The sequence below is a fragment of the Peromyscus leucopus genome, chromosome 9 (assembly GCF_004664715.2).
Source record: "Peromyscus leucopus breed LL Stock chromosome 9, UCI_PerLeu_2.1, whole genome shotgun sequence".
In the NCBI taxonomy this organism is placed as follows: domain Eukaryota; kingdom Metazoa; phylum Chordata; class Mammalia; order Rodentia; family Cricetidae; genus Peromyscus; species Peromyscus leucopus.
Genome location: NC_051070.1, coordinates 55,182,826 through 55,206,938, shown reverse-complemented (window position 1 = coordinate 55,206,938; position 24,113 = coordinate 55,182,826). Strand labels below are relative to the sequence as shown.

Below are 24,113 nucleotides of genomic sequence, written 5' to 3'. Positions count from 1 at the left end.
AGACAGGCCCCTGCAAGACACAGGCTGATGCCCCTTTGTTTCACTGCTTACATTAAAAATAATCTGATTGCCCCCAACCAACTGCTTTTACCTTTTTTTCTCCCTACCTCCTTCCCTTCTCCCTCTTAAGCCTGTCAGAAAACTAATCCTACTTTGCGGAATGAAATTGTTGTTGCTCAGTTGTCAAGGACAGACAAAACCCAATCAAAATATTTAAGTTAAATTTGTTATAAATTTGGCTTTGAACATTTTAAACATTAGAATGTTATACAACCACACATCACACACACTACGAGGTATTTGTGGTGAATAAAAAGACATCTGCAAAGAGGCTTGTTCTGTTCAGTAGCGAGAAAGAAATGGCACTGTTTTCTGTTTTGTTCCGAAAAGGAGATCATATGTAAACAGTAATCTGAGTAGTATAAGAATGTTCTACTTTAATTAAAATTACATTCTTAAATTGAAAGCTCTAAAAAGCAGCGAGTGGGAGATGGCAGTGAATGTCTAGACCCCAGCACCCATATAAATTGCTGGTAGGCATGATGGCCCACCTATAATTCCAGTGTTCAGAAGACAGAGACAGGATTTCCAGATGAAGCTAGCTAGCTAGATTAGCTGAAATAGTAAGACGCAGACCTCCCCATTCTCACACATACGTGCATGCACACCCCTACCTGTGTGCCCACACATATGTAAACACACACACACACACACACACACACACACACACACACACACACACACAGAAACATGCAAAAAAAAAAAGGGAAAAAAATCTACCTGTTTTCAGGTTATTTATTGCTCTTATTTCTTTCTACTGTGATATGTGAGAAACGAAATACCCTGAAAATAGTGTGTTTTCTTGACTGCCTTCGTTTTAAAGAGCAGTAATAGTAGTGAAAAACAGTGGCACCGTCTTGAAAGCCTTTCGTGTCTGGTGACCATCCTGGCGTTTGAATTCTAATGTTGCGACTCTTTTTCCCTACTATTGGATCTGAAACATTTCCACAAGAACTCCTCTTAGCTGAAGCTATCAAAAGACAGGTACATGGAGGTTCCTGAGAAAATCTAAAAGCTCTGCAAGGCAGCCTCTAAGTTCGTATTAACAGATATTCTTTGGATTGCTTCCGTCCCCTAGTTTCAGAAAACATGTAAAGGAATAAGCTTATCAGGGGGCACAGTGCACATTCTCTCCTGAATCACTTCTTGTTGGCACATCTACTTTGAGTTAACACTGGGAACCGAGGACAGAAGAAAAGACTCGTGGGGGAAAAGCCTTTTCCACAGAACTTCCAAATTCAAGCCTGACCATTAGGGAGGGTGAATGGTTGAGGATCTTCAGCAGGAGATGCCTGAGGAGGGCTGTCTGGTATCAGGGAGAGGGTGAAAGGGCAGTCCAGGGACCTTGCTCTGGATGTCCCCTCCCACCCTATCCAAAGTCCCCTCGGCCTGGGCAGGCTGCGTACCTTGCCCTTTGTGATTCACTTCCTTTGCAGCTATCACTTTATTTAAAACCGAAGTGAGCGGCTCATTCTCTCCAATCACGTGGGAGGTTATCAAGGGCGACATGATGAGCTGTCTCTGGCGGATGTAGGTTTCCATGGCAATTCTGGGGAAGACACAAGAGGTAAGGAGAAAGTCAGGAGCAGGGAGAGTCTCTAGAGCATGACCTGAGAACACGGAAGTTTTATGAGCACAATCTGGAAATACAAACAAAACCTCACCAGAGGGCTCTGGTGTCAAATACAAATTACAGGAAGTTGTTGTTTTAGATTAAGTTCCGGCATGGGCCCCCAACAGACCAGGCTAAAGTCAACATGGAGTCACTCACCGTAGGGCAAACGCAGCAAAGGCTATATAGCCCAGCAGAATATCTACCTTCCAAGACCTCAGCATGGAGAGGTGACAGCCTAACTCTCCCCAAAGAGGCTGTTTCCAGCAAGGATGCTGACCAAGTTCCTCCAAAAGGGCAACCTGCCAAAGTGACCTGATGCGGACCCACCAGTTCGCCAGCCTTCTGTCTTCTGTCGCAGCCTTCAAAGCAAAGGAACTCCCCAAGGACGAATGCCACGTTTACTCTCCCCTTCTGTCTCTAAGCCAATCTCCTCTGCCTCGCTCACTGGGACACTTAACTCTGTCTTGTGGCAAGAAGTGTTGTTGCCTAATCCGAGATTATAAGGATTGGGCAATACAATCGAAAATGTGGTCAACTACATGAAACTGTTTGTAGTTTTGTCCCTGGTATTTCCTTCCCTACGTTCTTCCATGGTGTGTGTGTGTGTGTGTGTGTGTGTGTGTGTGTGTGTGTGTGTATCATATGTATACTGAGATTATAATATAATTAAGTATAGTTTCAACATTTCTCCCTTCTATTTTTCTCCCTCCAGATTCATGGTCTTTTTTCATTGTTATTGCATACATCTATGTATATACATGTATATTCCTAAATAAATCCTGTTCAGTCCATACAATGCTATCTGTATATGTTTTCAAGGCTGACCTCTGGCACTGGATGACCTATCCGTGTGTTCTTCCCTGGGGGATACCACCTCTCCAGCCCCCGGTTTTCCTCTGTTGCCTGTAGCTCTCTGGGTAGGATGGAGGCTCTGTGGGCTTTTCCTCGTCCACTTGGGCACGTCCATTGGTGTCGTTCTTGTTCAGGACACTTTTGGGCAGTCATGTTGGTGAAGCTTTAGGGGTGTAGCTTCTTATATTACTAGGAGACACAGTCTCATAACAAACTCCCTGCTCCTCTAGCTCTTAACAATCTTTCCACTTTCTCTTCCTAAACTTGTCTTGGAAATGACTTGAGGCAAAGAAGGTGGGGGTGGACAGCCATGGCCAAGTGTTAAAGCAGCTGAAGTTCAGGTCAACACTCAAGGACAAGCTAAACAGTTAAAGTCAGAGACAGTGCTCAAGCTCTTAAGACTTGGCTGCTGGGATGGGATTGAAGGGAGAGCCAAGGGGCAGGAAGCCTGGCTGCTGGGTCTACCTCCACCTGACAGTATGCTCTGCAGGATCCTATTCCCCTTGAGGCCCACATCACATGGCCATTTGACACATGGATACAGCAGGTATGCAGGACATTGGGAAGGTATTTTCCTACTCAATGACATTACATGTAGGAATGCAATGGCCAGTCAGCAAATGATATCCCGTGGAAGGAGCACGTCAGGTGAGGTCCACAGAGGGGGAGGGCAAAGGACCAAACACAGTCCCCGTTCTCCTGAAGCTGCCACCAGCAACTGCAAATCATTCTGTTGATATGCAATAGTGTATAGCCCCCTCTGCCTACCAGACAGATTTGTGTACATCCTTGTACCAGATGATAAAACATATTACAACATGGGCTGGGTATAGGGAGCTGTTTTCTTTGAGTGGCTCTCCCAGGTGGACTAGCAGAATTCACAAATGAACCCCACTCACCATAAGCCACTGCAGCTCAGGAAAGCAGGAGGACATGCCAGGGGATGCAGTGGGGAACACGAGCATCATTATTCAGTGGCTGTTTGCTGCACACTGGGTGGTAATCAAGTCAGGGCTGGGCTCTGTGGGGACTTTAAGGAAAGCACATGCTATTCCCCAGTGGGACCACCTCGGAGTTCACTGCTGCCACATGGCCAGTGTTCAGGAGTTAGGCAGGGAGGCTAAACACTAAAGGAAGAAGGCCACCATAAAGGTGAATATAAATAAAGGAATTTTCATATAGATTTTTTTTGTCTGTGAATGCAAATCTTGATAACGTTTATATATGAAAAAGTTGTAGTATTCATGGATATGACAGTTTTATACATGTACATGTTACATTTATGGTATCTGTCTGTCTCTATATAAAATGTGCAACTGTTTGTTTTTTTGTTTGTTTTTTTTAGATAAGGTCCCACTATGCTTCACAGGCTAGCTTCACATTCATAATCCTCCTGCCTCAACCTTCTAAGTAACTGGGATTACAGGTAGGTACCACTGTGCCCAACTCTGCTTCATATATTTATATTTATTCAGTGTATTTGATCTGCTTACTATATTAGATTTAATATATTTATAAATTTAATTCAATATATTGGTGATGAATTCAATCCATCTAATATACCTGTCTAAACGTATTTAAATATGTCACATAACACACAAGCACACTGCCATGTACCACATTTCAGTCACCTATGAGAAGCTGCATACTTGATGGTGGTCCCATAAGACTCTGTGACCATGTGACATTGTAGTTTCCTTACTTTATAGACATATACTCTATGTTGACACAAATTGTCTAAAGAGGAATTTCTCAGACCACGTACCCTGATTAAGTAATGCATGGCTGTGTGTGCATACATGTGCATGTGTGTGTAAGGGGCAGTAGTTCACGATACCAAAGTTATCGGATAATCAGTAAATACCAGGAACAAACTATGTGAAATACTGAGTCCTTCATGTTCTTGAGAAAGTGGTAAGTAGGGTGAAGATTATTAAGTGTATGTTATAAAAATAATTAGTAGCGGCCTCTGGAAAAAAAATCTACTCACGTATGCTTCCATACAATTAACTTAGAATAGGGCAAAGGTACAAGACTTAAGACTGAAAAAATATAATTCTTGTCTTTTAAATACAATCATTTATAGTTTTATTTATATTTATTGTAAGAAAAAATAGGAAACAACAAAAAGCAGGAATAAACCAAAACATAAAATAAGTTAATTAAGTGATACATTCTTCATAAAATCTAAATTTCAAGGCTTTAAATTTTTATTTACGTAGTTTTTCTATGTGGTGTGTGTGTGTGTGTGTGTGTTGTTGTTGTTGTTTACTCAAATATCCTCAGGCTGGCTTCTGAAATTCCGTTTGTTCTATTGATCTGCAGTGACCGTTGCAGGTCAGATGAGACAATGTCCTGTAACTGGCGTGTAACTCCCAATGGGGGTCATTTCTAGAAACATTTGGGCCTCTTCCCTTTTCCTAGGCCACCATCGTGTGTGCTGAATGCTAGAGCAGCCACAATGCTCACATCTGATCTCATCAGAGTTACAGGGATGAGATATGTTCTCTTATAGACCCCAGTAGCATGGATGGCTCCAGTTCCTGCAGCCCAGGATGGAGCCCTGGGTCAAGTGCTGAGCTGACCCTGCCCTGTCCTACCAGACTGTCTCCCCAGTTCCTTGCAGGAACCCTAACCAGCCTTTCACACTCTTCCCGCCTGGCCCCTTGCTACTTACTAGAAGTGTGGTCTCTGGACCAGTGCCCGTCATTAGCAATACTCAGCTTATCAGACGCAGTCAGACCTACTAAAGCAAACGTTGATTCTAACAAGATTGTCCTGACAATTCATAGGCATCATCCAGTCTGAGAAGTCATGTGATTCTTAGTCAAACTTGTTCAACCCAACAAAAGGCAGATGCTCTGCAGCATCTCTGACAGTCAAATGACATCATTCTCTGGATTCCAGTGCAGATACATGTGTGCCCTTTTTTTCTATTCTTCCAGTTATTTTACTGAGTCAGGAAATGCTCCGTTTACCCTCTTTGGGTCTAGCGTGAAGCCCTATGATGTCTTCTGCAGAGGTCCGAGATGACAGTTTTCCAGAGAAGCCTTTCCCTCTCCAATCACGAAAAGGCTTCCTCCCACCCGCTTCTGCATTCACGCCCCACTTGAATGGCTAACCTGTATCTCGAGTCGCCAGGGATGAACGCCAGATACTTACTGCTGAAAGGGAATAAAGTACTGCTTTTCTTCATCATCCACCTTCCCGTGTATGATATCACTAATATCCATCACTAGAAGAGAGATAAATAACATTAGAGACACTAATGGCTTCATGCCTCACTGAGCTGTATAGAAAAGGATGGCATTGGCAAACCCGGGACCCCAGAGGAAGAAAGGGACCAGGGACCGAGCAATAACAATTACCTGAAATGCCACACCCAGCAGAACAACGGCCATGAAGGGTTCAGATTTTCTATATCCAACCCTGCAGGACACACCTTTACAACTGTGTAAGACTGAACTGCTATTGCTATGTTCCAGTAAAACTTAAGCCTGATTTTATCTATCTATCTATCTATCTATCTATCTATCTATCTATCTATCTATCTATCTATCTATTTTTTCGTAAGCCTTTGCTGAAAGCCATAGAGAACACACATTTCTCCAGGTCTGTTAGAAGAAATAAAGGTCTGGAGAGAAATTCAGGACCTGAAGTGGCCACCTGTGTCTTTGATTGGATAGACTCTTGGTTTCTACATAAGCTTTAAGAGTATCACAAAACAAACCATCAGTAATTGGTTCCTCCCAGCCCCACCCCAGGAGAGTACTTCACTAAAGCCAGGTGGTAAGCCTGCTGCATTCATTACCTCACTTACACAGATGTGAGGCGCCCCACCTTAAAGAATGGAAAGGGTTAATTTGTCCTTGGTCACAAGTTTTGTTTTTGTTGTTGGTTATGTTCATTTGGTTTTTTTGTTTTGCTTTGCTTTGTTTCTTGTTTTGCCGTGGTGGGATTGAACCCAGGGCTTTGCACATGCCAGGGAAGCAAGGTCCCACTGAGCCACACCTGCACAATTAGTTTCAAGTTTTTAGCAAAGCCCGGGTGTGAATTTAACAGTGACCACAAAGCCAAATCACATAACCACGATGACGACCAGCTACAGAGAGGATTAATAAGCAGGCCGCAAAGCTGCTGGCTGACATGAGGCAGGGCCCTGGGAAGAGGTGAAACTTTGGTTAATAAATTACAGTCTGACCATAAAACACCCTAGCAACCCATTTCTCCACACCTAAGAAAGCCTGTCTGTAGACAAGAGAAGTACTGAGAAACATAATAATGCCCAAAAGAACTCAGGCAAGACAGTCTAGCAGGCCAGGGGATAATGCAGGTGCCAGCTATGAAGGGGCACCCAGCTGGGCATCACATGCAGCCTGCTGTTACCCCTAATAGACAGAAAAACTGGACCAAAACTACTGAGAATTTGTCATTGTCATCATCTCGTGATACCTGACTTTGGCTCATGATTAGTCCTTTCTGCATTCAATACCCAGATACACACACTCTTCCCAACTCCCATGCATACACACACATACACACTCACCCCGACTCCCATGCACACACACATATACTAATACAGAAAAGCAGACAAAAGCCTCAGGTCTAATGTTTTAGTTTCTTTGGCCTGTTATGAACAGCAATGACCTCAAATACATCTTTCGTAGAAAAATAAATACATCTGCACTGCCATGTGGATGGCTAAATCGTCCTGGGTCCCTTGTCTCTTTTGACACTCCACTTTAACTCTCGATAAAGCAGCAATGCTGAACAAGCTGGGGTGATGCATACCCATAATCTCGGGACTCAAAAAGCTGAGGCAGGAGTATCCCCGGAAGGTCCAGACCATCCCGGGCTACAGAATGAAACTGTGTCTCAAAAAGCCAACCCAAAAGCATCACTGCTTCCCTAATTGAGCAGCAGGTACGATGGACACAGTTCAAAAGACATGGCACACAGGCAGGCCTATGGGACAGCGAGGTCACCTCCTTACCCACAGAAGCCACATCGAAGACTGATGAACATGGACTATCTGGCCCTGGTCCAGGAGCCAAGTTTTAACATTTTATTGACGACGTTCCAAAAGCAGTACTGATCCAAATGTCAGCAAAAGACAAAATATATGTTCTTGAAATTTAGGAGAAACTACAAAGGTACGGGGCTTCTGAGGGGGTCCCGAGGATTGGTTTAAACTCATCTGGATCCTCTTTGAAGGCATTTAGTGACACAAAGTTGCCTTTGGAAAGTGAGTCTCCTAAGCAGGCAGGACGCTTTGCAGTGGTTCACAGCACAGCAGCAGAGCCCACGCTAGCATGGAGTCCCACTGTGGGTGAGACGTGCTGCGGGGCACAAAGGAGAACCAGTGGCTACAAGATCAGTAGCTACGAGACTCAAGGACACAAGGCTCAAGCGAAGAGAACCGGCCATCCTGGGGCACGGAAGCTGTGAGCCCAAGACCAACCAGGACACCATGATCTGTTGCTTCCAGTGTTTAGAGGGCCCTCCTGCCATCTGTCTGCCCACCAGTGGCCATTTACCTCCTTTTCTCTGTCTCTTTTCCCTGCTATAATTGTGGTAAAAATACACACAACATAGAAATTACCATCTTAACCACCTGCAAGTGTACAGTTCAGTGGAAGTATGTGCACTCCCCTTGTATAACAATCATCATCATCCACCACTACACCTCTTTCATTTTCCCAAAGTGAACCCTATCCTCAGTAAGCAATTCCCTCACTCTCTTCAAGCCCTGACAATCCCATTCAACCGTCTCTCTGAGTCTGACTCATATAAATGAATCATATAGCAATTGAAATTTTGTGTCTATGGCTTATTCTACTTAGCTGAATGTTCTCAAGGCTCAGCCATATTGTGGCATGAGTCAGAATTTCCATTCCTTTTAAGGCTGAATAAAAATTCCTTTCAATGGATACACCACATTTATTGATCCATTCATCTATCGATGCACCCCTGAGTGAATAATTCCACTGTGAACGCAAGTGTGCAGATGTTTCTTTGAGACCTGGCTTTTCAATTCAGTTGGAATATGCCCCAAATGGGATTTTGCCCAATGCTGCATTAGATGATGGTTCTACATTTAGGTCTTTCAGAAATTGCAAAGAAGGGGGTCCCCAGAAGCTGTACCCTTTTTCTTTTCCTTGGACTCTGGGCTTTCATTATACCTGCTACTCCAAAAGGCCTCCGCAGCCCACAGGTGTGCTTTTTACCCTCCTTCAGTTCCATGCGGCCCACCCGGACAATCTGGCACACAAGACTGATGCGTGGCCGGATGAGGTCTGTGCTGCTGAGGTCCTGCAGGCAGAGAATACATGAGAGAGGTTGGCTGTCTTGTCCTGCTCAGAGGACACTACCCCATGCTGAAACACCAGAACAGTGCCTCTCTTCCTACCCACCCAAAAACTACTGTGGCAACAGAGAAAATTAGCATCTCTTTACCTATAAACAGTGTTCTTTTATTCTCTGGTCCCTACTTCACATTTCTAGACTAGATCAGAGTCAGCCTACACCTCTACAGTTGAGAGGTGGGTAAGGTGTTAAAAACCAGGACACTCTCTGACACGTTGGGTCCTTCCACAGTATGTTTTAGTACAAGACACATCTCAGTGTCATTTGACATAAACACTTGCATGATGCTGACACTTACTGGGCATCGACAGAAGCCTGTAAGAGCCCAGGCTAGCCTTGGACTTGACAGGTAACTGAGGTTGACCTTGGACTCCAGATCTTCCTGCCTTCACCTCTAGAGTGCTGGGATTACAGGTAAGGGCCACCCCGCACTCCTCCCAGCTCCCAGCTCACCTTCTAAGCAATCTGAGAGGCAAGTGTAACCCAGGGTTGGTTATGTGAGGTTCCTCACCTGCTTCCTGAGAATATATATATAAATAGGGAATAAACAGCAAGAGGTGTGGGGGTGGAAATGTTCCTGTCTGCAGCTGAGGCTCCTGTGTGTGTGTTCTGAAGGAGGGGTGAGTGACCTGGAAAGGAGCTCATAGATCTCATTCACTTAACCTCAGAAATAACTTCATTAGATCTCAGAACCCTTTTAGGAAACAGCAGCCCCAGCCTCTTACTGAATCAAGAGTTACTTTTCAAATAATCACTCCAAATCTACGCCCTGTAATTGGGTAAAGACACGTCACAGAGACAGCAATACACACCAGTAATCACCCACCCCAAATCTCTGCTTGAGGCTCTACAGAGCTTCTACTAATGGAAAATAGACACACTGGGTGGCAGCTTCTATAAACCGTAGCATATTGATATCATTAAATAATACAGAGTCATTTATAGATGAGTTCTGAAGACTGTTTAATGACCAAGGGAATGGCCACCACATTTGATTTCATTGAAACGGCTAGACATGAAATTTACATACTAGATGACCCTCTGGCTGGCTGGGAGAGCCGTGGGAGCAGGAAAGGCAAGGGCAATCGAAACTGTACTAAGTTAAGACTGATTCAACGATGAACCAAAGACTTAACAGTGCCTAAGAAATTTACACATGGTCCCACAAACAACGGTTGATGGCCGGGGAAAACCCCACTTGGTTTCAAAACTGAACAAATACTACAGAAGTCTGGTGTGAAATTGCAGAGCATTCTGTGCCTGCGTTTGCAGGGGTAGAAACAGGAAGGGCTCTGTGCAGGGACGGAGAACCGGCGCGGGTGCTAGACTTGAGAGGCCGACAGAGGGGCCAGACTAGCGCTTCGTCACTGGCGGCGGCCGCCGCCATCATTGTCACCGGAACTGGGTTTTGCTTGTCTTGGACTCGGAAAGAGTAGGTGATGAAGCACTAGTATGGGTCGATGGGAGAAGGGAAAGAGAGTCAGAGCTGGGGACCCAACTAACAAGATTTCCCAGGTCCCCTTCTGCCCCAAGGTGTGTTCTTAAAAAAAAAAACAGTCAAGCCCAGAAAGTTCTAACCCAAGAGGAAGACAGTTGCCAGGTCTAAACTAGAGCCTCAGGCACTGCCAGGCTCCTGAGCTGCACGCAGCAGCCCCCTGCAGAGACTAGGAACCCTCTCTCCACTCAGAGCAAGGTTCTCGGAAAAGGTCTGATCACAGTTGCCCTCACCGTGACCTTGGTCTGGGAGCTCTCATGCTCAGTTAGTAATCTGCATGGCTGACTCTCTTCAACTTCATTATCTTCCTCAAATGTCTTCTATTTTCGTACTTTGGAGTGCTGGGCATTGAACCCACAGCCTAGTGCATGCTAAGGGTGTGCCCTACCACAGATACCTACTCCCAGCCCTGAAACAATCTACTGAAAGCAGAAGCTTCCTGGTGGGGGAGGTGGCTCAATGTGGGAAGTGTTCGCCATGTAAGCACGAGAACCTGAATCCAAATCCTCAGATCTCGTGCAAAGCCAAGTACTGTGGCACACATCTGTAATCCTCGTGTTCCCAGAGAGGATGGGAGGTGGAGACAGGAGGATCTTTAGAATAGCCTTGTCTGTGCAGAGATCCTGTCTTGAAACAATGTGGAAGGGGAAGACGAACATCCAACGCTGACCTCTGACCTCTGCACATGAACTAGGACACCTGTGTGACCTCGGGAACACACACTTCATACACACACATACATACCAAAAGTTAAGTATGCATACGTGCGTGTGGCAGCAATTAATGAAAAAAAAAAAGAGAGACCATGAGTTTGAAAGAGAGCTAGGAGAGGCACGTGGAGGGCCTGCAGGGAGGAAAGGATGCTGGGGAAAGAATGTGATTTTATTATCATCTCCAGAAGAAAAGAAAAAAAAAGACCAAGAGTAGGAAACCATTTTCATGATAATAAAATCAATACACAACTACAACTAAGTTGAGAACAAAAGTTAAATGAATAAATATACCAGTGAAACACAAGCCTCCCCCAGCAATACCTTGGCAAAGCCCCTGTCACCTCGGGATTTCTGCTGTCGTTGATAATCCACCCACTTGTGTCAGGATTGTTTATGTGTGTCTGATCCACCCGCACAAACGCCGCTCAAGAACACGGTTTCTTTCCCTGCTTTGTTCTCAGATGGTCTCAAGTGTGCAGGTTGGTATGTGGCACCTAGAATATGCTCACTAAGTCAACAAGTGACAGGGCTACGCCCACTCATACGACAATGATGGCTTTCCTTCCCGTCTCTTACGCTTTCCATACATCTATCACTTGCATCCCACTGAAACAGTAAGAAACTGAAGAAACAGAAAGTGAGACTGGGCTGGTTAGAAGGCTCCACGGATAAAGGTGCTTGCTGCCAAGACTAAGGACCTGAGTTCTATACCCGGGTTCTACTTAGTGGAAGAAGAAACCTACTTCTGCCAATTGGCCTCTGACCTCCACACACTTAGGCCACAGCAAAACACCCATACACATGGATATACACAGACACAGAAAATAAATGAATGCAAAAAAATATTTATGGAGAAGGCAGGACTCACAGTGAACACTGCTTGGAGGTTATTCAGCTTCTCTATCTCCTTGGGCATCCCATTACTGCCCCAGCGAATTAGGTAGTTCTCACTAGCAGCAAAAAAAAAAAAAAAAAAGAAAAAGAAATTACTCTTAGTGAGAGGGCATCTGGGGCAGAGGCTGCTCACAGCAAGGGGCGGAAGTGCCTCACGAGGAGGCAGGTGCTGTGGAAGGAAGCACACGCACGCGTGTACACACACACACACACACACACACACACACACACACACACACACACACACTCACCATACATGTGGGGCCTCTGTACTTGAAAGACTCCCTACTACAGAGAACAAGCTATACAGTGGCAAACACCGCTCAAGATAGCTCAGACATGGAATCTCATGAGTTCTTTTGTCTGGGGTCATCATTCCAGCGAAAGTTTAATTTTAGAGTTTGGGCATGGTGGCTCCAGCCTGTGATCTCAGCACTCTGGAGACTGATCATCATTATTTGAAGCTAGCCTGAGCTACATAGTAAACTGGCCAGCCTGAGATAGTCAGGGAAGCCATGTCTCAAGAGGCCACATTTATAAAAGCTTCGTTTTGTAAGTTAGTCCCAATCCACCCTTCACGGCCCACATCATACAAGTGACTTGGTAACCATTTTTACTTTTTGAGAAAGGGTCTTATGCTGCCCAGGCTCGTCTTAAACTCACTATGTAGCTGGTTCTCTGTTTCCACCTTTCCTGTGGCGTCCATCTGGTTTATGTAATGCTGGGGATTGAACATGGGACTTTGAGAATGCTAAGAAAGCAGTCTATGAGCTGAGCACACCTAGGCCCCAGGAATTACTTTTTACAGCGTTCTTAAGGATAAATCTTCAAACCGAGTTGTTTGGAGTTTGTTCAACAAATCCTCAAGTTGTTCAGTGAAGGTCACCCTGGGGCTCAGCCACAGTCTTTAGTCTTTCTTTATGTCGACTTTTTTTTTACCCCAGCAGTTTTGGGTTCATGGGAGAGCTGGGTTGCAGAGTTCCCAAACACATAGCCCCCATCTAACCATCTTATAACTGCTTATAACCTTCATGGACACATCATCACTCAGACAGCTGACATGAGAGCTCACAGCTGGAACAGTGAATTGCATGGGCCTGGACAGAGACACAAGGACAGGCACCCGCCATTGCCATATCCTACAGCTCAGTCTCAGGGCCATGAGTTCCCATGGTGTTTCACTTCATCTCTTGAATTCCCCTCCTAGGGTCTTCTGAATCCTTCATCCTTGCGTCTGCATCCTGAGCAGTTCCGTTCACCCTTTAAACCCTACAGAGTACACACTCTGAAGCTGCATGGTGCCAGCATCCATGGACAAAGGTTTCAGAGCCCAAAGGAGTTTATTTTCTATTGTCAGAAGTGACTACACCCACTGTCTACATCTCGATGTCTCAAACCCAGTGAAGGGCTCCGGGATAAGGGCAGGGGAAAACTTTACTTTGCAAGACCAAGCACCAGTGACATGGGTCTCCATTACCTGATGAAGGTGGACTGGTCTGGGTCATACAGGGCCATGAAGAGCTCCGCATCCTCGCCGATGTTACAGACAAAGTTCTTGAAGTTCACATAGAGGCCGTAGGTGTGCACAGTATTGAAGATTGCCTGGCCTCTCAAGTTCAGGTTCTGCAAAATGCTCTGGGTCACAGGACAGGAGAGAAGGCTTAAGCAAATGGGAAAAAGTATTGGCAAAGAAGTCATCCTATAAAAAAGGGACAGCTGCTATACTCAAGGAGAAGTACTTGCTAAGAACTGAGCAGATGTGGACCTGAACCAATCATCCCTCAGTCAAAGAAACACATCAGCATTATCAGATAACCAAAGTGGTCCTGTTCAGGGACTTGAGCCCAAATAATTCAACAAATGCTGTCTAAGAGGCTGAAGAGATGGCTTGCCATATAAAGTGCTTGCTTTGGAAGAATGAAGAGCAGAGTTCGGATCCCCAACATTCATGTAAATCCCTGGTGGACACAGCAGTCCACCTGTAATCCCAGCACACAGGAGTTAGAGACGGGATCCTGAACAAGCTGGCTGGCTAGACTAGCTGACTCAGGAAGCTCTAGGTTCACATGAGAGACCCTGCCTCAATAAATAAGATGCAGAGTGAGAGAGGAAGCTACCCAACGCCAACCTCTGGCTTCCACTCCCACTTGCATATACATGTATGTATTCATGTGGGTTCACACACATGCAAGCAAACATACCTACATGCATGCATACCACATACATACACATGAAAAATAACCATGCTGTCTACAGGTGATAACTCAGTTTTTAGCAGACTTGTGAGGCTTCCATGTCCTATGATGGGATGCTGGGGGATCAAGCTTAAATCACTTGATCCACTACCAACCTCACAAGAAACAAATGGTTCCATGAGAAAGCTACACCCTTGGGTGTGGTTCCCACTAGATGCAGAATCACAGTCACCTACTATCGTGACTGCTCTCCAGAAAGCAAAAGCAATAAAGAACACACAGACAAATCTTTCCTCATCCAAACAGAAAATACATCAAATGCCAACATGGTAGGTCAGGGTGGTCAGAATGTGGCTGGCAGTTTTTTTTCTTTTTCTGATTTTCTCCACCTTTCTAAGTTTCCTTTACTTCCAAATTTTTCCAAATATGTCATTTAAAATAGTTTTATCTTGGAAATCACAATATTTATAACAAATAGAGAAGTTTATATGATAAAAAAAAGTCTTCCTTTCACCCAGTTCTCCTTCCCAGAGGCATCTTTATTTTTATTTTGTATATTTATGCGTATGAATGCTTAGGCTGCATGTACTCTGTGTACCATGTGCATGCCTGGTGCCTGCAAGGGTCAGACAAAGACACAGATCCCTTGGAACTGGAGTTATGAGCTGCTGAGAAGCACTAAGTGGGTGCTAGGAACCGAACTCGGGTCCAGAGGCAGCTTTGAATGGCTAGTTTCTAATCCATCCAGTTACTCTGTGGATATGTAAGCACTGGAGGGTGGATGCCCTTTGCATCTTTTTAAAACAAGTACTATTTTATAAAATAGTTCTGCATCTTTACACACACACACACACACACACACACACACCCCTACTACCTTTGTTCCCTTTCTAAATCAGAACACAAATACTGGCCTCATTCTTTCTGCCAACTTTTAAAATGAGGACACACGTGATCTTTCTAGGTATTTCTATTTCTATTGTCTACTACGCCTTTTTTTGGGCACTAAAAACCAAAGCAAAGAAGGAAATCCTAGCAGCTTGACCTGCACCCAGGAGGAAACGTACCTTTTCCTCTTGGATCTTCTCTTCTATCCTTTTTGAAGCAAGTTCATGGGCCTTGAAGAGGGCAATAGTGCTGGTGTTGTCTGGGTCCAAGATGTTCCCATTGTCATCACGCACCACCAGATCCAGTCCAAGCATTCTGAAGAGAAAGGAGGTGTAAGTAGCTCTCCCCTCCACTGCCCTCTTTATAGAAGAACCTGTATCAGAAAGCGCAGGGAATCCAGGAGAAACAGGTAGGAACTGGACACCACCTGGGAATTCCCTCCTTCCAATCTCCACCTCCTTTCCACCTCCAGTGACATAACACAGCTCAGGAGGCCATCCCAGCCAAACCTGCGTGCGTGTGCCAAGGACTTGGCCCAAAGCAAGACAGTAACATTGACACTGATCCTGACCAAAGCCCTCTTTGCAGTGATTCCCTGGCCCAGTCTCCTGTGATCTGGCATGGTAAGAACAACAAACCCACACATCATCCTTCAAAAGCCTTCCCTGACTTCCTTACTCAATGTTGTCTTCAAGAAGGAAGTGGTCCTGGGGGCTACCCTCTCATAATCCATCTCTCGGCTGGCTCCGCTGTCATTCACACTGTAGTCTGAACGCTGGCTTTAACATCTGCTCTCCCTAGGACCCCTTCACTCTGCAAGGCCTAGGCTCCTTCATGTGTAAATGCTTCCTACCCTTGAAGGTTGCCATAAGAACTTGATTGAGATCACAGCAGGAAAGCATCTCATAGAACCTCACATACAGTAAGCACCAATGTTAGCTCCGACTGCAGGGAATGGCACAAGAAAACTGCTAACAAAAGCTCTGGGGGCTGCAGGGCAAGAGCAGAGACAAGCACGCCCCTCTCCTAAGGCTTTTGTGCCCCATGGGCACAGAGGTAGAAAGAACTCAGAGACTGGTAGAAGAGAATTCTGCTCTCAGTCCTCAGCCCACCTTCCAGGCACCTGCAGGAGTAGTGAGCTGGGATGTCCCACAGCAACACTCAAGGGCTAACAACCAGAGGTGCCAAGCCCTTGGGAAGAAAGCGGTCATGCCTCACTTCCCTCCTCCCTGCTCTACGGCAACTCAACAAGTCATCTGTCTTGGCAGCTTCTTTCCCACGGCGGCCAGACCACCCAGACCTGCTGGCAGAGCTGGGTCATGGATATATTGGCAGAGAGGCTCTGTTTCCTGAGCTGCTTTCAAGGACACGTGTGAGAAAGCAGGCATGCTCTGCCATGTGGGAGACATTAATATGTCATGCCAGGCCTTGGGGGAACCTCCAGGCCAATGTTACTGTGGCAAGCCCACAAAAGGACACAGCCTCATTCTACCTCGGCTGGCTTTCTGAAAGATCCGGAGACCGCATGAAAGGCCATGCAGCTGCGGCAGTGACGGTCACCTGGGGACACTTCTCCTGTTGTTATGACCAAAACATACCGCCAAAAGCAACTTAGAGGAAAAAGGGCTTATTTTGGCTCACAGTTCAAGGATTGGCATGGCAGACGACCTGAGGCCGGTCACATTACATCATCACCCAGGAAGCAGATGGAGGCTGGTGCTCTGCTAGCTTCTCTTGTTCAGTTCCAGGACTCTCAGAGAATGAAGCTGCCCCACATTTCAGGTGGGAGTTCCCTCCTCAGTTAACCTAATCTAGAAACCCCCTCACAGATGTGCCCAGAGGTTTGTCTCGTAGAGGATTCCAGATCCTGTCTAGGAGACATCGACACTGACCATCACAGAAGACAAGTATCAGAGATGGGGTTCACATCTCAACTGCAGGCAGAGTCAGACCTAGAGGAGGGGCCTGTGATTAAGTTAAATCCTTCCCACTGTTGTTGTGACCTGGAAAGAAATCAGTCAAGTCCACATCCCCCTAAATAAAATTGGGAAAAAAAATTATTTCCCAATAACTACCTCCTAAGGGTTATAAGTATGTGACATGTACAATGGAGGCAGTCTGTGAAACTGACTGAAAGTCTGCATCCCATGTTGACGCCAATTCTTTGTAAATACAGCTTGTTAGAGTAGTGCATTTAAAGACTAGGCTAATGAACTGTATTTTAACAGAGGTGTGAAGGATAAGCAAGAGCCCTGGGGCTGGAGCCCTGGGGCAAATGGAGAGACAGAAATGATATCAGCACCAACTAGATAACCTAAATACCAAATGAACATCAGCAAAACTAACAGGGGGCTTCTGGGGTCTTCTGGAAGGGGCTGGCTGAAAGCAGGAATCCCCGGCCACACCCACTGTGAATGTGGGGGAATGGACTGAATTTCTCATGCTAGGAAAGGCAATGGTACCTGGAAGCTCCAGGTCTACCTGTGATACTTAGGAGCTTGCTGCAGAAATGGGACACGTAAGTGTGTAGATAGAATTAACGGGCAGGAAGGAAGGCTTACCATACCAAGGAAGCTGAATTGCACCACTGCCAATCATGGTGCCAGTCCCAGTTAGGAGTGGGTGGGGGGAAAAGAAAATGACAGCAATCCATTTAAAATCCATTGTTGGAATAAAAACATAGTCGTGGGCATCTGAAAGGGCCATGTCTATGTGCCAGATCACTCAGGCATCTGAAGTCATCTCTATGCGCCCAATCACTCTTGGCTTCTCTGCCAAGGGAGAAGCTAGGACAGAAAACCTGCTTTTTCTGCTCTTGTGTCAGCCAGTGGGATCCGAGCACCTGACCCAAGGAAGGGACTGTGACATTTTTTACTGAAATTAAATATTTTCTAAGACTCAAAGACAGTACGTTGCAACCATTATTATTTGACAACTCTAAGATCAAAAGTTTGCTGTGAGACTACAGGGCTGTAGGGACCCTGGGGGTACTATGGTTTGAACGGGAAATGTCCCCCACATGCTCATACGTTTGAACACTTGTCAGATGGCGGGACTGGTCTGAGAGCTTGCACAACCTTTCGGGATGCAGTGCTTAGCTGATACACTTGGACTGCTAGGGGGTGGGCCTCCGGTTCTAGTCGAGCACTCTGCTCTCTGGTGTGCCAGGTGAAGGAGCTCTGTCACAGATTCCTGTCACCATCGCCAAGGACAGGTGCTGCTCTGCCGCGCCTTCCCCATTACACGACGAACTCTACTCTCTGGAACCACTAGCCAAAGTCAATCTTTACTCCCTTTAGTTACTTCTTCTATCCAGTATTTTACCACACACAAGCACCCCACCCCCACCCCAAGACACTAATACAGGGAAGGAGACGGTTAATTGGCCTAGTTATGCAGATGGGTAGGAAGAACAATTTCTTATTTCCTGCTGCATAATAGCATAGCTATGGTTGGCAAAAACTAACTTTATATGTCAAAATACCCAGAAAGGAGGATTGCAAATGTTCCCAACATGAGGAAAGGATGACTGCCAAAGTGATGGCATGCCACTTAACCTCATTAATCATCATTATATATAAGTACTGTATACATGTGCCTTGTAAATACAGATAATGATGTATAATGTGTGAATACTGCATTTACTTATTTTCTGTTGTTTTTCAGACAGGGTCTCATATAGCCAATCAGGCTGCCTTGAACTTGCTATACAGTCAAGTATCCTTGACCAGAACTTCTGATCCTCCTGCCTCCATCTTCTGAGAGCTGATTACAGCACCACCACACTCAACTAACACTGTGCTGGGCTTTGTACAAGCTAGGTAAACACTAGACCAACTGGTCTACCTCCTCAACCTTCAATTTGAAATTGTTGAAAGGATTTGATTTTGGGGGTTGTTTTTGTTTTTGTTTTGTTTTTGTTTTTTCAAAACAGGGTTTTCCTGTGTAGCCCTAGCTGTCCTGGAACTCGATTCGTAGATCAGGCTGGCCAAGAACTCAGATCTGCCTACCTCTGTCTCCAAGTGCTGAGATTAAAGGCATGCACCACCATGCCCGGTCTTAGAGGATTTTTTAAACTTTCTGTGAACAGGATCCGGTGTGAAGGTGCCGGTCACTTCCCACATCTTGGGTGTAAGAATGTCCTGGATTACCTGTTGCCATGATCGATTTTGGCCGTGACCTTCTTCTTCAGCTCCGCTAGCTCGTCCTTGGGGAGTGTTCCAGACAGGATCTGGGAGCGCCACTCGATCAGACTGTAGGTCATTTGCTGCAGCTGGCGGAATAGTGTGACCTTGTTGTTCTAAAACAGGAAAGGACAGAAAGGAAAACAAAGATGTGATGGAGAAAGAGTATCGTAGCATAGATTAGCTACAGGGTGTCATTTATTAGGTCACATGGTAAGCTGCACACTTCGAGGCATATTTTCATGTTGTTAGGGATAAGTTTGCCCAAGCTACTCTGAATTTGTCCCAAAATGTAACTCTAAAACTGGGTAAACAGTTGCAGATTGGTCCTAAATCATAAACCCATCCTAAAATTCTGACCATGTCCCTTTCTCCGTTTAAAACCCTTTAGGCATTCCCACCAGGGATAAGAGGGTTCATTGTAAGTCCTTCTGTGGTTGGCCTGGACCACATTCCCATCTATATTTTGTACCAAGCTACACCACAGTATCTGTGCTTCATCATGCACAGCTGCGATCATTTCTTCCAAATGTTCTGGAGCCTGTCATCATTTCCTCCACCTGTAACCACACTGTCCTTCTCCTTCCAAACCTCTTTTGTACGTACACACTCATACGTGGGGGTGTTCACGCATGTGTGTGTATGTGTGTGCAGGCGGGATCAAGATCAAGGCTCCTCCTTGAAGCGCGATCCTAATTAGTCTTACCAATAAAAACCAAGAATCAAATACTGGGGTAATTACCTGAAAGATTAGAGAAGCAGAGCAACAGTCACTGGTGACTTCTTACCTCTACGAATCCTCAGAAGGAAAAGGGGGAGAGATCCTATCTCCACCCACCTTATATTCCTGTCTCCATCTCCCAATTGTGCTGGGATTAAAGGCATGAGCCTCCCAAGTGCTGGGATCAAAGGTGTGAGCCACCACCACCTGGCTCTATGGTTAACCCTCTGATCTCCAGGCAAGCTTATTTGTCAGAACACAAACAAAATATCACACAACACTTCCCCATTCACCCCTCACCGTTTTTGAGACAGACACTCTGGCTGAACCTGGAACGCAGTGACTTAGGTAGAATGGCTGGTCAATGAGCCCCAGGGAACTGCTAGTCTCTACCTCCTCAGCTCTGGGATTACTCATGTTTGCCATCACGTCCAGCTTTTACGTGAGCATTGGGATCCAAAATCAGATCCCCTGCCTGCGCAGCAACTGAGCCATCTCCCCAGCCCCACCAGCTGCCTACTTCGGACTGCAGTCTCAACTGAGTCTTATCCATGAGTTAGCCATGCCTTCCTTTGATTGGAATTTATAACCCACACCAGCACACAGAGCCCTGGAAGACTGTGGCCTAGCTGTCTCTTCCTGGCCAGGAATCGCCCCTTTTGTGTCTGTGTCTGCACCGAAGAAAGAATTATAAGGGGAGAAATAACCAATTTTAGAGATACGGAATATTGAAAAATATGACTTTTAAATTTTTATTCTTAAAAATCTCTATTCCCCCAGCAAATGGACGCTGAACTGTTATTCTGGGCTAAAGCAAAGTTACAACCAAATAATCTTTTGTATCTCAATAATTTTGCGAGTCAAATACTTGATGTCTGAGCCATCACCCTCTCAGTTCTATCTAAATGGTTGATTGAACCATTATGTACTCTAAAGAAAACCACCAGCCAGTGAGAATGAATTGGAAACAAAGTTCCTGCCCTGGAAAATTCAGCACCATGGAGGGGAAGAGAAGTAATAAATAGGTATGCATAGGCATGTATTCACTATGTACTATGTTTTTTTTTTCCCCAGAAGCACTGGGATTGAATTTAGGAACTCACACATGCTAAACAAGCGCTCTTACCACTGAGATACAACCCTGGGGCTTATATTATTATATCTATACACACAAGATAATCTCAGATTACCAAGAGTATAAGAAAGAAAATGGGAAAATAAGGAAAAGAAAAAAATTGAACAAGCTGGATGTAGTGGTGCACTCCTTTAATCTCAGCACTTGGGAGGTGGAGGAAAGAATATTTCTGTGAAGTTCAAGTCCAGCCTTGACTACGTAGTGAGCTCCAGGCTAGCCAGAGTATACAGTGTGACTCTGTCTCAAAAAAAAAAAAAAAAAAAAAAGTAGAATATGATGCTATACACATAGTGGAAAGGGCCACCTTAGACGGTCAGGAAAAGCATACTATATTCGAAATGTATCAAATACAAACCTGTATAGTACCCCTCATTCCTTATGGACTATGACACTAGTGGTTTCTTGTTTGTAGGTAAAAGTCATGATGATGTTAAAGGACCGTGTAGTTCTGAAGTCAGTTTATAACTCACCCGTTGTGTGTCAACCATTGTAAGAGTTCAGTGCTCGGTGTCTAAGCGATTCCAACCTTGGTTCCACCTGAATGGTTGACTGGCCCATTGCATAGAGAAGACATATTGACATTGTAGGGAGAAAGGTGAGAGGAGGTGGAGAAGGCAGTGGGAGCTGGAGACAGCGAGGGGGCAATCTAAGGGCTGACACTATTTCCCTCTTGTTGGTGTTCTCTAACAACTCCAGGCACAGATTCCCAGGCAAAAGCATCAACCAGAACAGAGCTGGAAACATCCACGGTACTCCTGAACAAAGCTTCAATCTGTGGGGAAGCAGCCTGGCCCACAGGTGTGGCAGTGAGAGGCAGGGATGAGATTAGTAACTTTTGATAAAAAAACTCTGATACAAGTTCAAAGTTCACGGGAACAAAAGGAAGAGGAGGAGGTGCCCAATTATCTGTGATCTCAAGGGGCTTTATTTACACTGTGGAGCTTCACAATCCAAAAGGCAATTCCTATTGAAGACCAGGATGGTATTCACATCTTCGTGTACCCTCCTGAGCCAGGCCTTAGAAAGCAGAAGGAGATAGGAAAAGATCTTGTCTTCAGTCAACATAGGTAAAACCTCTGCCTTTTTAGTTCAATTCTGCATGAAATGTTCCCATTCCATTGTCTCACAAACTGGGGGGGGGAGAGCGGCGGCGGCGGCGGCGGCGGCGGCGCTGGTGGTGGCTAAGCCTACAGATTGACTAAGCCTTTCAGAACTGCTGGATGGAAAAGGAGCTTTTTCCCCTTCCCTGTGACTCCTCTGCTCCTATAGCTTTTAGTGTCTCCTAGCTGTAATTATGGCATTCACTTCCCTACTCAGAGAAAGAAAGGGTTCCAGGGGCCCCGGGAATCCTCTGCATGATAAGGTGCTTTGTCTGGAGGCACATGCTCCCAAGTTCTCAGTCTCAATTATATCAGACATGATCCGTGGCACTTTAATTATTGCCTGTCCATATCAGCCTCGTTTGCCAAGTCCTTCCCCCAAAGAAGGGTGAAGACAGCCATTCTTCTCTCACTCACTGGGCCAAATTCATTCTCAATAGACAAGCTGGAACAGGCCAGAGGAAGTGCGTTCCCAGCTTACTTCAAGGAGAAGGGCTCTGCCCCAACTGCTCTGGGCTAAGCAGTTTGCATCCTAGATGCCCCTCCCTGCTCCTCTGGCACCTCATGCATTTGGGGGAGGGGGGGTAAGCATCTGGGGGCAGAAGAGGAAGATGCTGCACTCCCAAGTAGAAAGAGTATGTCGCATTCTACTATGTCTCTCCAGTTGTCCTCTGCCTGGGTTTGGATATGACGTGTCCTCCCCAAGGGGTCCAATGCACAGAGCCATGATGGGGGTGGTTGACTTTCTGAGTGGCCCAGTAGGAGGTAATTTAACCACAGGGGGTACTGCTGAGAGGGAGGGGTTCAAGTTGGCCTCCTGGACTAAGCTAGTTCTAAATGGGTTTATTCTTTGGTAATTTCATACGTAGATACAGTACATCATCTTAAGCCTATCCTCTCCCCAGGCTCTTCCCCATCTTCCTGAGTGTGCTGTTCTGTAACCCACTGAGTCCAGTTAACAGAGCTTGCTAGACTACTGACCGGTGGTGTTGGCTTGATCATGTGTAGGTTTTGGGTAGTTAACCACAGCTGCCGTGAGTTCATGAGAGCAATGACCCCTGCCACATCCACAAGACAGCACTCCACAGCACTCCTCCCTAGCCTTCTTAGATTCTTTCTGGCTCCCTTTCACAAGATGATGTTCCCTGAGCCTTGGTGCCAACGGGGTTAGGGGTGGGAGAGTGATGTGGTATAGGTGTCTCATTTCGGCTGAACTCTCCACATCCTACTTCTACAGTTACTATAATCCTAACCGGTCCAAGAGTCGCTTCCTCTCAGCTCTTGGACCAGTTATGATTCTGGTAACTGCCAACCACAGCAGAAGGCAGCTCTCTGGCTAAGGTGAGGACAGTATGTTCGTTCTTGATAAAGTTGTTAGGAAAGAGTGCAGCCCTGGGCTGGGAATCACTCCTGCCTCACCCTGTGAGGTCTTCTCCCTGTACACAATCCCGCCATGAAGCAATCTTCTGTGATATGGACAGGGCAATAGGGATGAACAGATACAGGTGCCCGATCCTGAACGTTCAGTTTCCAAAACTGGGAGCAAAACAAACCCGTTCTTTTCATACAGTCCCTCGGCTCTGGTGTTCTGTGCTGGGAGCAGAAAGTGGACTAAAGGCTCTCCATGCTGGCCTCTGCTTCCTACATCCTACACAACCCAAGCCTGCCCTCTACAGAGCCTCTCCTCCACCATCTTTGGTCTTCTCCAAGTTAGCCTTTTCTCTACTGTTAGCCATTGCCACATCATCTCTGCAAAGGTCAGCACGATCCTGGGATCTAGTAGGAACCTGGGAACAAATCTGAGGGCTTAAATTTTTAAAAGAACAGTCTGGTTTCAATTTGAGTGAGGAACCGATACCGCACGGAACACACCCCAGATACCGCTTTCTACCAGA

At 45.7% G+C, this 24,113-nt stretch overlaps 1 protein-coding gene across 1 annotated transcript in view; it reads right to left on the bottom strand.

Moving 5' to 3' along the window:
• Dock5 (dedicator of cytokinesis 5) overlaps positions 1-24,113 on the bottom strand; it is a 192,667-nt gene that overhangs the window by 78,860 nt on the left and 89,694 nt on the right. The window contains exons 6-12 of the mRNA XM_028883189.2: positions 19,230-19,378; positions 15,258-15,393; positions 13,473-13,630; positions 11,970-12,051; positions 8,710-8,839; positions 5,690-5,762; positions 1,467-1,609 (exon numbers count right to left, since the gene is read on the bottom strand). Of these exons, the coding sequence (XP_028739022.1) occupies positions 1,467-1,609; positions 5,690-5,762; positions 8,710-8,839; positions 11,970-12,051; positions 13,473-13,630; positions 15,258-15,393; positions 19,230-19,378 (871 nt within the window). The remainder of the gene's footprint in view (positions 1-1,466; positions 1,610-5,689; positions 5,763-8,709; positions 8,840-11,969; positions 12,052-13,472; positions 13,631-15,257; positions 15,394-19,229; positions 19,379-24,113) is intronic.